Here is a 15,273-nt window from a genome sequence, read left to right as displayed (position 1 = left end):
ATTTAACTTTTCAGGGATATGGTTTCGGGAACAGGGCCTCCTCTCTAGATCTTACTTGGCTGGAGGCTTCATATGGGATTGATTGAGCTGCTAGAGTATCAACCTTAATCTAATTTGTATCTCTCAAATTCACAGCAAATGTGAATCTTGCATAGTTCAATAGGGCTGTTAGTCTAGCCATCCAGAAATAGATTTGAATAGTTTGGAACAAAACAACATGAATGAGATAATCAAATTTATTTTTATTTGTGGCATACATTTGAGTACCACCAGAAAAAAGCACTGGAGTTGTGGAAAGAAAACAAAACTAAAAACTAAACTGCTACAACTGTTGTTAAAGCAATGTTGGAAACTCCCTGGCTCCTAGTGCTTGAAGCTCCCTTTTTTCTAACACATGAAACTGGTAGCCAATAGGGAAAAGCAACATGTGTATGCTGTGTTTACAGAAATGAAACTTCTAAGGTTTAAATATGAGTAGAACAGAGAAGGCTAATTAAACTACTGTGACTGGGATTAGAAGCACTGGGACAACTTATCAGGGTCATGGATAGGAAGGACATCTGCAATCAAAAGGCTGCATTGGATAAATTATTGTTTTTATTTATGACATTCCCCTGCTTTTATCGACTGGAGAGAGGTTTCTGCCACAATGGTGAAATTCCAAGAGGAGGCAGAGTGTAAGTGAGATGGAAAGCGATGGAGGGGCATCTCCATGGAGGAATTCTATCATTAACTACACAGGACTTTGGAAATCTGTGCCTAAAATATCTAAATAGAGGTGGGAGATAAACACCTGTAGGAATTCCTAAAGCAACAGTGAAGCCTGTTAAATGTAAGGTTCTGGGACAGCACAGCTGTAACTTCCAACAGCACCTTAAGGCTGCAATTCTATCTGAAAGCCCACGAACTTAAGAGTAAACATGGATAGGACCAGGCTGCCTGAAACCAGAAGCTCTGTTGTTAGTGGGGTCTGGTCTCATTTGATTAATTTGAAAAACCTACTTTCTCATGATCTTCCTTTCTTTAAACTAAAAGTTCTGGTTGTTTCTAAATTGTGTCCATTGTTTTTCTTGAGTTGCTGGTGGCATTTCTGTTTGCTTCTGTCCTGTGGAACTTGACACCTTAAAAAAGAGAAAAGAATAGATTGTCATTCCCCCACCTCCTTTGTCATTTAACTTGAAATTGGCTGACATGTTCCTGAAAGATTCCTAAGATCAACAGTGAATGTGGATGAAATGTTTTGCTGAAACTGCATACCAATCCTGGGTATTCCCTGTCTAATTTCACTACTGCCCAAGGCTGTCCTTTGATAATCTCCAAGAATTTCAAGGCGAGCAGAACTAAGAAGAGGATGCAAATTTGTCTGCTCTTGATAGCCAGCCAAAATACGGCAGTTCTTTCTCATGATCCTGTTCCCCCTGCAGACAGAGGTCCAGGTTCTTGTTTGAGGACAGGTGTGATGAGGGAGGGAAGTCATTGTAACACCCATTCCCACCAGCTGTGAGCTGGGAAGGGAGGTGAGACTCATGCATGCTATGCAGAGCCTCAGAAAGCTGTCCCCTGTTTGGCAACAAATTGTGCCCATTTGACACAGAAACAGCCCTAAGCATAGCGATATCTGTCTGCTGGAAGTTTAGTAGCACATACTAAAATGAAGAATTGACTTTGAGCTAAAGGAGCCTTCAGCAGAAGCTGTGGGGAAAGTATCACAGGCTGTTTGAAAGGGCTCAGACTTCATAAAGGGAAAGACTGTGTATGCCTTCACTTTGCATCCAGTGCACTCCCACCGTTGGTTTGTGAAGTTGTGTACCATGACATTAGCAACAGTCCGCACCTGCAACATCATTGGGGTTGGCATGAAGGTCTGGGGGGAAATGTACCATGCCTGAATGATGTCTAATGAGCTAAAAATGTTCGGCCAGAAACCCAAACTCATACAAATCAACAATAATGAGCCACTACTGTATTACAATGTCATGTCTACATTGTTGTAGTTTATCCTATCAGTTCAATTGGTCTAGTTATCTCATCATCAATCCCACTTGGGGAAAATCTCAAAAAACTGGCAGGCTATTTTTAGTTATCTCCCAATTGTGGCAGAGAATGACTGATAGATAGGAGAGATTTGCTTGTTGGCAAAACTGAAGTAACAAGTCTTCATCACTCTCCCCCCCCCCACTCCATAACAACCAGTACACAATTTTGTGAGAGAAAGTAATATCCACTTACTCTGTTTCCTGGCATGTTCTGCAGCTTGGGGAGCTGTCAACATGGCAAAAGGATGCAGTGAGAGATTACAAGGATGAATTCGGTGACCCTGCAGGTTAAATAAAATCACACATAAACTGGTACCTTACTTTCCCCCCATAACTTGTGGCAGCAAATATGTGACTACAGTATTATAGGCCATCATTTACATGCTGAGATTATTGGAAGAAACCATGGTGAAAATGTTTGGTATCAGAATACCAGTAGGTTATTGCAATTAATAAGCTCTAATTATTTATCATTCTAGTTCACCATTTCTGACTTTCCTCTTTGCAATATCTCATCAGGATTTATTTCTGCTGCTGCATTGGTCTTCTATTCTTTTCTTTAGGCACATAACAATGGAATCTTGTTAGGATTCAATTAACATCAGGACATAGACTATGGGATCTTCTGAAATGTAGCCAAAGTTATTTTTCTACAGTCTATATAGCTTAGCACAGTAACATTATTTGCACACTAGATGGCATCCTATGGACAGCTCTTCCACTGTAAGACATAGCAGGGGATTTAAATATCATTTTGAAAATTAGTGTTATAACACTTATTTAAGCACTTCTTTTTGGCATTCATCTCGAGAGACAATGGAGTGCACCTCTGGGGGTGAAGTCAAAATGAAGTGACCTCCCTAGGGCGCAAGCCTGGGCAATGTATATGGAAGTTCTGGGCTGGCCAGACAACAAGACCCCCCACTTGGCCTCACTGATGGGGTCCAAAGGAAAGCAGAGCAATACATTTGGCACCAGCTTGGCTGCAGGAGTTGTTGGAAGGAGGGGGACAAGGTGCCACCCCCTTAGGGACTCCATTCCAGATTTGTGTAGGGTTTACTCCTTAACACTTTCTTCTCCTGAAGAGATACCACAAGGCAGCAGAGGTTTAGGATCAGAGTTTCTCATCTCCTAGATGGGCTACCTTTCCAGTTTGACAAGCCTTCTGGACCACTGGACCCACCATTGGTGTCATCTTTCTAGTCTGCCAAAGCCTGTCTTCACATGCAGGGGAAGTCCCTAACTCACTGAGGGTTTGAGACCCATTGGCTACCCTCATCTGGTTTAGCCGGCCAGTCTATTGTGCAGATATTTTAATATATTTTAAAATGTAGCTGGAAAGTGTTTCAGGTGAATAAAAAGGGTGCTAATACTGAAGGTGTGCTGAATGCTTGTAGGATTGCCTGCCTAATACAGTACATCAAGACATACACACACTGATGTCAAAACCATGTCCATAGGGAGAAAGAGAGTAGCTATAATAGCATCCCAGAGCTGCAGAGATTACATTACTTTTTTTTTCTTTTTAAGAAGTCAGTGCACATGCTCTGAATGCTTAGGTTTAATTCCTATCATCTCTACTTAAAGGATTTTAAGTAGTTGGGCTGCAAAAGATTATTCTGCCTGGGACCTTGGACAGCTGTTGCCAGCTGGGAGTAGATGGCAATAGGATAGTTGGACTAATCTCAGTACAACACAGGTTTATATGAATCAAATTGTGAAAAGAAATGATTGCAAAGAGTCTAATACTGAAAATCCAACCCAAAGAATGGAACATGCATTCTCCTGTACTGTATTATACAAGAGGGCTGAGCTGCTAATTTGCCCTCTGTTGCAGTCTTGCAGATAATATGGGAAGTATCTAGACCAGGGATGGGAAACCTGCGGCCCTTCAGATGTTGGGACTTCCTATCAGCCACAGTCAGCATGCCCAGAGATGATGGGAGGGAGCTGTAATCCAACATATGATCTAGACACCTTTCATGTGTGTGTGTAATTCAGCATCACATTTAAGGCTCCTAAGTGTTATGAATAAAAACATTTTTAGAGGGCTGGGTTGAAAATACGTCTGGCAAGATTTTATAGATTTACAAAGGCAAGAAGGGCACCTCATTTTATCAATGACTTTCAGTTGAGCCAGATGACAAATGGTTTTTCTCTACAGAACACTCACTGATATAATATTCTTCTCCATATAGTGTCAGCTGGTATCAAGCTTTTTGTAAAGAAAAAGAAACAAAAAGAAAATAGAAAATTCTTTTCATTGCTTTTCCCCTTTTCTGCATTTTAGCCTGGGGAATATATCATATTATGCAGGAGAGAGAAATGCACAAAACATTCCCAAAAGATCAATTACACAAATATAAAAGGCTTTTATATATGCTTGTATACTAGTCTTACACAGACACTTTGTGGGTTTCTCCATGTCCCCCAGGAGCATAGAAAGATAGAAGCTAACTAATTAAAACTAGCTGCAAAGCCCAACATGACCAATGTAGAAGCCTAAGAGCCAATAAGATTTCAGGTAATTGGCCCAAAATTAGTAAAAAGATGATATTATGATTTCACTTACACATACACACTTCACGCCACTTCGATATACGAAACAATACTTGCAATATTATCAGTTTTATTTTTAGCTGTACTTGTTGAAGTTATATTAAAAGTTAATGGTGTGTGTGTGTGTGTTTGTGTATCATTTAAGGCAGGGATGCATAGCTGCCAAGTTATCCCTTTTTTAAAGGGATTTTCTTTTATGCTGAATAGGCTTCCTCGCGAGAAAAGGGAAAACTTGGCAGCTATGCAGGGATGTCCAAACTTTTTTCAAAGAGGGCCAGACTTGATGAAATGAACATGCATGAGGGCCGACCAAAGACCAAAGTTGTTGAGCTTTTTTTTAGGATTGAAGTTGTTGAGGGTTCTTTTTAGGATTTTACCCCAGGAAATAAACTGCTAGAGGGGCCAGAATAAACCAACTGGCGGGCTGGATTAGGCCCCCCCAAACAGACTTGGGACATGCCTGATTAAAGCAGTGTGTGTGGCAACATCCACAGGAATAAAAGAAGCTGCCTTATATCATGAAGATTATAATTGTTCATTGTGCCCACTACTGAAGGCCAATGACTCTTTAGGGCAGGGATGATAAACCTGTGGTCCTCCAGATGTTGTTGTTTACAACCCCCATCACCCCGATCATTAGCCATGCTGGCTGGTAGTGATGGGAGTTGTAGTACAAACCTGATCCTTCCTTTCCTTGTTTAAGCTAGAGGTGCCGGGGATTGAATTGAAATTAACTGGAAAAACAGCCATACTATAGGTAATTGCATTTGACTGCACTGATTCCTGAACTCCTTAATAGAAGCATGGGGTAAACATGGGATTAAATTTATAATGCAAGTAGGGAAGGTCAGTATCAGTAGATTAATGCCCCCAGAAGGAAAGGAAGCTTGTTTGTCACACGGCCTAAAACTGGTAACAGATTAATAATGTGCATGCAACTTACTTTTGCAGAACTCTGCCAATGTGTTGCACAGGCTCCAGTGGTATAAATCCCAATGACATCTTCAACAGGAATGCTGTTCTGCAGAAACAGTGGTACAGGCCAGTTTTAGTTTTAAATATCTTTCTGCTTTTTATCTAAAACTAACTACCAGTAAGGGCCCACCAAATTTGTAAGGCAGAAGAAGCAGATGGATTAAAAACTCATCCTTTCTCCAGTCCTACTGTTCCCCTCAGGCAGAGTAAGGGCACTGATTGAAAGCCAATGTTTTGCTCTACTCCAGTAAGAGTAGAAAAAAGAAAAAAGAAAAGAAGTTGTGAAGAAGTGTGCATGCAAATGAAAGCTGATACCAATGACAAACTTAGTTGGTCTCTCAGGTGCTACTGGAAATATTTTTTAATATATATTTTGTTTCGACTACGGCAGACCAACACGGCTACCTACCTGTAAAAAAGAAAAGAAAAAGGCATAGTGCTGAAATAGAGGGCAAATTTTGCAACCCTCAATTTAATAAAGAACAGTAACTTGCCTGCAAGAAAAATGCATATAAAATATTTTTTTATTCATTGATAAGATCTTTTTCCTCCTTGGGAGTCTTACACACAACCATTTGTATTAAAACAATCAGTATTTAAACAAAGGATTATACCATTAGCATCCCGGCATAAGATGATAAAATCATAGCTTCTCTTTCAATTCGGTTGGGATAAATATATCGTCGATGAAATGGTAGCTTCCTGTCCAGATGAAATCAAGAAAAAAGTAACAGGTAAATTTATCTAACAATTTATAAGTGATATGTACTGTGGTTTTCACACCTGCATGATGAAATTGAAGAGGAGGGTATCAAAGCCCAAATCTTTCCTAGGTTTAGGGGGCAATGCTAAACTCAGCCACTGCCTGGTGGGCCTTAACAATGATCAGGGCAGAATGTGGAGGACAGGTAGATTGCTGCCCCAGCCTGGAGCTGTTGCAGCAATCACACCCAGTCCTGTCACCTGACAGCAGCAGGGCTGACTTGGGATCCAATGGATCCAAAGGAGTTTTGGGTTGTTCTACCTGGGATCCCATTTAAGGCATTGAAAAAGTGTGACTGTTAATTGTGATTTACGCTCCATAGTGTTTTGGAACCTTCAAGCTATGTTTCTGTCTGGAGCTCTGGAATAAGGACTGTTCATTCTGTTTTATAGATCTAGAGCAGGCATCCCCAAACTTCGGCCCTCCAGATGTTTTGGACTACAATTCCCATCTTCCCCAACCACTGGTCCTGTTAGCTAGGGATCATGGGAGTTGTAGGCCAAAACATCTGGAGGGCCGCAGTTTGGGGATGCCTGATCTAGAGGTTTGTGGAGTACAGGGCAATCCCTTTAAAGTCTTTTCTCCCTTTGGCCTCCCGATCCCATAAGGAATATCTGGCAAACTATGTGATGCACAAGTTCAGAGTCCTGTAGATATGTCACTCAGCACAATACAGGCCAGCTTCATGTACAAAGGATAATGTGAGGATAAATAAGATAACCCTTATAGGTTAACACAAACCCAGATTAATCTATATTACCAACATTTGTGGGCATGTCTCCATTCAGATCAATAGAGTTAGGGTTCCTCCAGACTGGTGTTTTATTGTGGGTGCATTTTGCAACATATTTTTGATACAGTAATAATGTATTAGTGCTGAATTTATCCTGCTTTGGTTTGTTCTGTAATGCTTTCCCATTGCCACCACATTATTGCTGTTTGGAGGGGCTATAGTGCAACAAAAGCAGAGTGTGAGAGAAATAAAAAGTTACAAGATTTCAGCAGAAAGTAACGGGATATGCACTGATTGGAAGCGAAGCAGTGTGACTACCCCAAAGCTTTTGCAGATGCAAACAGTATTGAGAGTGGAATTTCGTGTGACCACTTGGATAGCATCATGAGCACTATCAGCATGAATTTGCAATAAAAAGACCATCTGGAGGGCCCCATAAATGCAGGTTTTTAAATGGGTAGTGGATTAAACATACAGCTCAAGCCAGTGCTATTTTTCTAGAAAAAGAGGTGCCAAAACTCACCATGAACTCACTTATTCTCTTACAATAGCAATGGTGCCCACCTGAGAGGTTCCTCGGAACTGGGTTCTGGCGAGTTCCAGCTGGGGAAAAAACCCCGGCTACCGCTTTCCTATGCATATTAACAGCATCACTACAACAGTGAGACCTTACACTTGCCTTTTTTCTTTTCCCCAAGGCATTTGAGCTTCTGAATCATTGAGCCAAGGTAAAGCAACATTTATGGCCAGGTCATAGTGAGCCTAGAAGAGAAAAAAAGTTTGTGTGTGATGTCAAACTACATCACTTCTTTGCACAACAGCTTAGTGCAACTCAAATGTGTTACATGTGTGGCGCTGACCCACAAGGTTTGGATTGCTTTGGTCTACTTTTCGATTGCCTTGACCACCTACTCTTGAAAAGAGAACTTAGCACGGCTCAAACATGTGTGCTGTTGACTCACAGGGTCTGTGTTATCTCTGGTTACGTTACACAGCCTATCCTGCAAATAAGAGTTCCCGATAGGCAGCACTAGTTGCTGCAATGGTTCAGTGCATTTGTGCAAAAGCTGGAAGTGTCTCGATTTTCCAGGGACAGCCCCTAATTTATGAAAGCCATCCCAGCTTCTGATTTGATCCTGAAATGTCCTGATTTCCCCTGCCTGTGCTGCTGCCGCTGAGCTCAGGGAGCCTGCGTTTGTCCTGAGTGACTGCAGTGGTGGCAGCGGTGGAGCATTCTGTTGTCTCTCCATGGCTTCCACTGCTGGCCCGCTCCCCCTGGGAGCAGAAATCCCTCAAAGAATTATTTGAGGGAAAGAATGTGTTTCAAATATGTTTTAAGGGTATAGTGTGTATGCAGCCAAAGCTGCAGTGCGCCATGAAAGTATTTGTTTCCTTTACTCCTGACTCACTTCTGAATGGAAGATGCCACTTTTTGGCATGCTACAATTAAATGGCCACCTCTACTGGTGGCTGTGTCCAATGAGCGTGTCTGCCAGGAGCACAGAGCTGACACAATGAGCAAAAGGGTCCTCCTCCACAAGCAAGGAAATTACATCCTTTATACATCATTCCTTAGTGGGGGGAAAAAGTTTGTCTGATTGATAAAGACGTTAGATATGTTGTTGTTGTTGTTGTTGTTGTTTATTTCAGTTCTATACCGCTTTATATTTTAAAGAAAAATCTCAAAGCGGTTTACAGAATATTAAAACATCAATAAAGCAATCTGAAGAAAGTCAAATATAGAATATACAGTCAAAGCAACATAATTAACAGAAAACTAAAATGTTATCTTAAAGATTTCAAAATAAAACATTACAAAGGAGGACAACTACAGAATACATATTTAATGCAAAGTTAACAAAAAAACTTAAACATTTCAATAAATAAATAAATAAAAACATTGCTAAGGGAAGTCACATTTAAAACAGCATAATTAACAAGATAATAAAATATTATCATAGTTATTATGCATCACGTGGATTCTCCCTATTGCCTTATACTGTACTGTACTGTGTCAGTCAATTTCTAGCTCAGGATTGTCTGCACCGAATGACTGTCTACATTGCCCCTCCGTACTGCCAGGCAGGGAGCACTCCCAGTCCTACCTAGAGATGTCAGAGACTTAACCTGCAAGCGTCTGCATGCAAAGCAGATGCTGTACTACTACTGAACTGCAGCCTTCCCCAAAGGTCTTTGGCTAAAAGCCAGCAAGAATGTAAAGTAGTTGCTTACCAAGTCATCTAGAAAGGTAGTCTTCCTCTTTCCCTGTGGGTCAAATTCATTTTCTCGAAGTCTAACACCAACATAATCTCCCCTTCCAGGAAAAGAATAATTTTGAATTAGGACCAACGCTCAGCCACTCAGTGCATTATTATTTATCTGTGTGTGCAGGGGTGGGAGAGGAAAGTGTGAGGTGCTATGCACATGGGGTATAAAATGCAGCTATTAGATGCAAATCTACTTTAAAGTACAGTATATAAAAAAGAAAGAAGGTGGTGCTTACAAGAGCTTTTCAATCTCTTGTTTCAAACGTTTTCTCTCCATTAACATGTGTATTCTTTCTTCACGTGCCAGTTGCAAGGTCCAGTTAGGTATGAACTATGTACAATGAATGAACATAAGACATTAAGGATAGGTAAGTCAATAAAGGAAAATTAGAAGGTCATTAGATTGTAAGCTTCTCAGGGCATGTATTACAAGTTCTGCTCCTGTTAGTATGGTAATTTCAAGATACATAGCCAACTGTAGGCAGACCAGCCAGCTTCCTTGATTAGAGGCTACCAAAAGGAGCCCCTATCACATAATGTGACTCAGGTCTAGCAGCGGCTGCAGCAGCCACCATGTCTTTACAAAGCTAACAGCTGGTATCTGAGAAGTGTGCATGCATACGAAAGCTCATACCTACGACAAACTTAGTTGGTCTCTAAGGTTCTACTGGAAGGATTTTTTATTTTTATTTTAGCTGCATGCTATGCAACGAATGGAGCATTTACTGCTGCATGTAGACAAGCGTGGCATTGCAACTACTGCATTTGTCATTCTATCTACGGTCGTGATTTGGAAACTCTGCACAAGCAGCAATGCAAGACCAACAAGTAAAGTGAGGGAGCACAGTTGTAATAGGAGAACAAAGATTGTTGTGTGTTTAGAGCTGCAGATCTGGAGCTAAATAAAAAAATTCCTTCAGTAGCACCTTAAAGACCAACTAAGTTTTTATTTTGGTATGAGCTTTTGTGTGCATGCACACTTCTTCAGATACACTTGAAACAGAAGAGTCAGACCCTTATGTATATACAGAGGGTGGTGGGGGTGGGTGGGAATGGGTGATGGGCTGATAGGAGTGGTAAACCTGTTGATGGCTGTTAACGACTGCTGATGACTGCAATTGGTCCTGCAGGGGGAAAGCAAGGGCTGAGGCGCTAAAGAAAGCTTGATCATGCATAATAAGATGAGAATCCTATGTCTTTGTTCATCCCAGGTGGCTCCATGGTTTTAAGCTTGGAACTCATTACCATTTTTTTATTTTGCTTCGACTCAGACCAACACAGCTACCTACCTGTAACTAGATCTGGAGCTGAATGCTCAGAGCTATCAGGGACAAAGACACACATTTTAAGCTGGTTTAATGTAAGGTGTGGCTGTTAATTTTGTCCCAAGTACCCCATATACTGTTTTACTAGCATGACATCTTCTGAAGTCTCCTGCAATGGTTCTTCTAAGTCAGGGGTGGCCAGCTCCCAAGAAACTGCGATCTACTCAGAGTTAAAGACTTGCAGTGATCTACCCCTTTTTGGGGGGTTCAGGTCAAAGTTGTTGAGCTTTTTTTTAAGGAAGGAAACCCTGTTATGTGGGGTTCAGGTCAAACTTGTTGAGCTTCTTTTAGGGAAGAGGGAAGTCCCATTTTGGGGGGGGGGTGAAGGGTCAAAATGTAGAATTTTTTTAGGGGAGCCAAAGTTGTTCAGCTTCTTTGGGGGGAGCCACTGATCTACCAGTGATCTACCACAGACGTCCAGTGATCTACCGGTAGATCAAGATCTACCTGTTGGATGTGCGTGTTCTAAGTCTTCATTGCTCTATCCTTAAAAAGAAGCAAAAGTGCATTTTTACTGATAGCATTTACAGACTCCAATGAGCACGTGGAGAGAGAAGGCTTGCAATTATAAGTTGGAGAAGCACTGGAATCTAGGGGCAGCTCATTTTTATGTAATGACCATGATTTAATCAAATGAATAGTTTGTGGTTGGTCCTATAAGAAGTGTAAGAGTAAAAACATCTATACTTGAGACTGAAATTACTTCATTAGCTAGACATTGTAGAATGAAATTTCTGTTTCACTGTGCATCCTACATTAATGAAATGTACTGTACATGTGGAACCAACAGCATGCAAGTTGTGCTCCAAAATGCTTTTTGACATCATGTATGCAAATGGACTAACAGCGCAATCCTAACCATGTCCAGTCAGAACAGAAGTGAGTCCTATTGTATCCAACAGAACTAACACCCAGATAAGTGGGGTTAGAACTGCAGCCTTAGACAGTAAGGGTCCATCTAAAAGGCTGGTTCTGTGAAGTCAAAGGGGGCAAAAAGTGATGAGAGAATATGCATTCCTATAACACACAAAAGTACAAATCACTTACAAAAGGGGACAGATATAGGAACTCATGAAGAATGAACAATATGCAATAAAGAAGAACAGCAAAATTATGCCTTCTGTCTTAAACTAAGACAGGGACCCAGGTGGCACTGTGGTTAAACCACTGAGCCTAGGGCTTGCCGATCAGAAGGTTGGCGGTTCGAATCCCTGTGACGGGGTGAGCTCCCGTTGCTTGGTCCAAGCTCCTGCCAACCTAGCAGTTCGAAAGCACGTCAAAATGCAAGTAGATAAATAGGAACCGCTACAGTGGGAAGGTAAACGGCGTTTCCATGTGCTGCTCTGGTTTGCCAGAAGCGGCTTTGTCATGCTGGCCACATGACCTGGAAGCTATACGCCGGCTCCCTCGGCCAATAATGCGAGATGAGCGCACAACCCCAGAGTCGGTCACGACTGGACCTAATGGTCAGGGGTCCCTTTACCTTTACCTTAAACTAATACTTAAAACAAGAACTTATTTGGGTTTGACAGGGCAACCTGTGAAATTGCAGGTCTCACTTGTGACCTACAAAACCAAACATCAACCCTGGATTGTGTTCTGCTATGTGTTTGACAAATCCTCTATGTTAAGATTTTAATTTGTTTCAGAAGATGGACTGATACCTCAGAGGGGCCAGGCAGGTAACAAAAAAATGAAGACTATTTAGTCCCTGGTAGGACACCATGCATGCATATTTGGGGGGCTCTCTTTGGCTTAGTAACTAGAAATTGCACATGTAATTCTTCCTTGGCAACCCCCTATTCCCTGTACACACCTTCCTCCAGGATCCAATACAGTAATATGAAAATCTTCCACTGTATATTAATGGTACATTTCCCTACTATACATGCACATGTATAAGGATAAGAAACCACAGAAAAAATAGAGGTAATATATTCCGGTGGTGATATTTCACTATAAATACTGATAACATAAATGAATTCTATTAACAACAAAAACCCACCCACAGATTCCCATAACTGAAACCTGAATGCTTAACATACTTGTAAACCATATTTTAAACATATCTGATGTGTGAAAGAAAGATAATTATTTTGTGAGCAACTGTTGAGTTACAGTATTCTTATTGTTTCTTCTCCAAGATCCTAATTTTTTTTCTAACAGCCTAAATTGGCATGATAAGATCTACACATTCTGTTCTAATGAAACTGCATTTCTATTAACAACAAAATAAATTTGGGGTTTCAAGGGAGATCCTGGGCTAAATCAAAAAGACATCAAAATAAATTTACAAGTTACAAGCACTTAGTTTGGAAAGCAAAATTGCATGCTACCTTCTGTCCATTTAGCAGTAAAAGGTGAAAGATTTATACGATCTGAAGAGAAACCAGAGTATATTTAGCAGTGAGGTAAATGAATTGACTGTCAGCTGTGAAAAAATTGCAACATCTTAAATAGCATCTTAAAGATGATGCAGTGTGGTACTTCTACATAAATGGATGAAAAATAAGCCATTACCTCTTCTCATGCAATGGTTATTAAAAAGATTCAGGTTCTGGATTTCGTTGACTCCGTATCATTAGAAAAGCCTTCTGTCCAGATGATGTTATTCTTTTCTTGCTTGTCCTGCTGAGCCTTAACAGAAATGAAAGCCTTGCTCGGGGAAAGCAAGAGAATGAACCATTTGTCTGTTGCTTAGAAACACAATATTGCTGAACTGAATTTTTAAGAAAAAGAACACAGTACTAGCAAGCAGCTTCCCGTGGGGCTGAGCTGCTGGGCCAGAGTGCAAGAGATCCTTTTACATGCCAAGGCATTGGATTTCAAAGCTAAATGTTTTATCTGAAACACTGACAGCTGGTTGATAAATGAGAACTGGTCCCTCTTCTGCCATGCACCTTATTGGATGTAACAGTTTGCGTCAACAATCACTTGCATCAAAAGGAAGCAAGGTGTCAAGAAAATAGAGAATTGACATGTTCCTAGGGACACTTGAAGCCTGATCCTGTGTGGATTGAAGCACACCTAAGGCCACTGAAATCAAATGGATGTTAAGTGTGTTTAATTTAATGCAGCGTTCAACTCAACAGTATTTGTTGCACGACACCCCAATCTCTGAGTGGTGCAAGATTCCAAGGGTTCCAGGTGTTTGTTTTTCCAGGGTTTGTTTTTCCTCAGAATGAGGGACAGTGGAGACTGTGATGTCTTTATGATATATGGTTTAGTTACACATATATACAAACTGAGCCCACGATGGAGGGGTTCACACCATTAACACTCCAAAAAGGTCTTGCTTCTCCCATAGCCACAACCTTGGATTCAAGCAGAAATCAGGCATTCTGTCTTTCTGGCTTCCCAGCCTGCCGCTTTACTCCCAGCTTTTAGCTCACAATATAACTCAATTCTCCACTCTGGCACAGAGCAACTTCATTTGTTACCTTAATGACCCATACTCAGGCCACTACCTCACCAGGAAGCTGGCCTGTCTTATTTCAAGAATTTGAATCCTTGTTTTACCACTTTTATCACTTGCTGGATCCAGGAATTAGAAGGGGCCCTTGCATACAAGCCTACCCCTGCCGCCCAAACTCCTAACAGTATTATCGTATACAGAATATGAAGACCAATTGCAATTTTTGTGTGTGTGAATGCAGGTGCAACAACGTGTTGAAATGTGTGACAGCCACTGCAAACTGACTAAAAGCTGCACTCTCTCCTGGGAGTTAAGTGCCATCAAATAGTAGTGCCATCAAATAGTAGGATTTGCTCAAACATGCATCGGATTATACCTTTAGAACATGAGCTGCAGCAGAAGTCTGCAGTGCTATTCAAAGCACTGAAGTTCTGTCCTCTATTGTAGGGATTTGCAGCTGGAAGTCCAAGGGCCAGATCTATCCCCTAACTCGTCCTATTTGAACAATTTATTAGTTTGCCTGTAAAAATATGGAATGCTTCACCTCTTGCCAGCCCCAAGGAATACATGGCACATTCAGCGAACCGTGGCTGGGGCAGCAGAACCCACCAGAACTCAACTTTGAAGAATACGGGAGGGAGGCCTTGGAAAGAATTACCCTGTAGATAAAGCTAGTTGCTGACTAGAGATCCGTTACACACTTTCTTCCATTGGTTTTCTCAAAATGCTGCGTGCAAAGCTGTCCAAAATGCTGCAATGCTGGATCTGCTGCTTTTGTTTCTGAGGTACTGTCCTCTGTGGGATTTTTTTTTAAAAAAGTCCTAAATCTGAACATTAAAATTGCCAACAATTTTTGACACCTGAAAGAAGGTGTTTGGAAAATGACAGAAGTAAAGGTGGGACAATTTGCCCTGGGGAGCAGGGGTACCCCTAAACATTTTGTGAATCTAAGTTTAGCCTCATTGAGGGGCAGTATTTCAACATGAGTAGGAAAATGAGAGTACCCCAAACATTTTTTAGGGAAAAAAGCGCTGGTTTGGCCCAAGAGATTTTGGCACCTGAAAATGGCATTCTCTTGGTCCTCGCCAGGGAAAAGGGGGCGAGCGAAGGGAGGAAAGAAAAGGTCTACGTTGAGATCTGCTGCCCCTGTGCATCCTGCCGCCTCACCTTGCCTCACCGGCAGGCCAGCCCTCATCTCTG

The 15,273-nt window shown here is 41.4% G+C and overlaps 1 protein-coding gene across 1 annotated transcript; it reads right to left on the bottom strand.

The window, feature by feature from the left end:
* Window positions 1-222: 222 nt before the first annotated feature.
* Window positions 223-15,272, bottom strand: C1H2orf80 (chromosome 1 C2orf80 homolog). The gene is made up of 9 exons (XM_088669724.1): window positions 15,241-15,272; window positions 13,179-13,313; window positions 9,570-9,664; window positions 9,299-9,380; window positions 7,742-7,828; window positions 6,185-6,268; window positions 5,539-5,616; window positions 2,230-2,317; window positions 223-1,121 (listed from the first exon to the last, which is right to left on the bottom strand). The coding sequence occupies exons 3-9, from the start codon at window positions 9,614-9,616 to the stop codon at window positions 1,048-1,050; spliced, it is 540 nt and encodes a 179-aa protein (XP_088525850.1). The 5' UTR covers window positions 9,617-9,664; window positions 13,179-13,313; window positions 15,241-15,272; the 3' UTR covers window positions 223-1,047.
* Between the last annotated feature and the right edge of the window lies 1 nt (window position 15,273).

Source organism: Zootoca vivipara, chromosome 1, assembly GCF_965207765.1.
Source record: "Zootoca vivipara chromosome 1, rZooViv2.hap1.1, whole genome shotgun sequence".
Lineage (NCBI taxonomy): Eukaryota > Metazoa > Chordata > Lepidosauria > Squamata > Lacertidae > Zootoca > Zootoca vivipara.
This window is presented reverse-complemented; position numbering and strand designations above follow the sequence as displayed.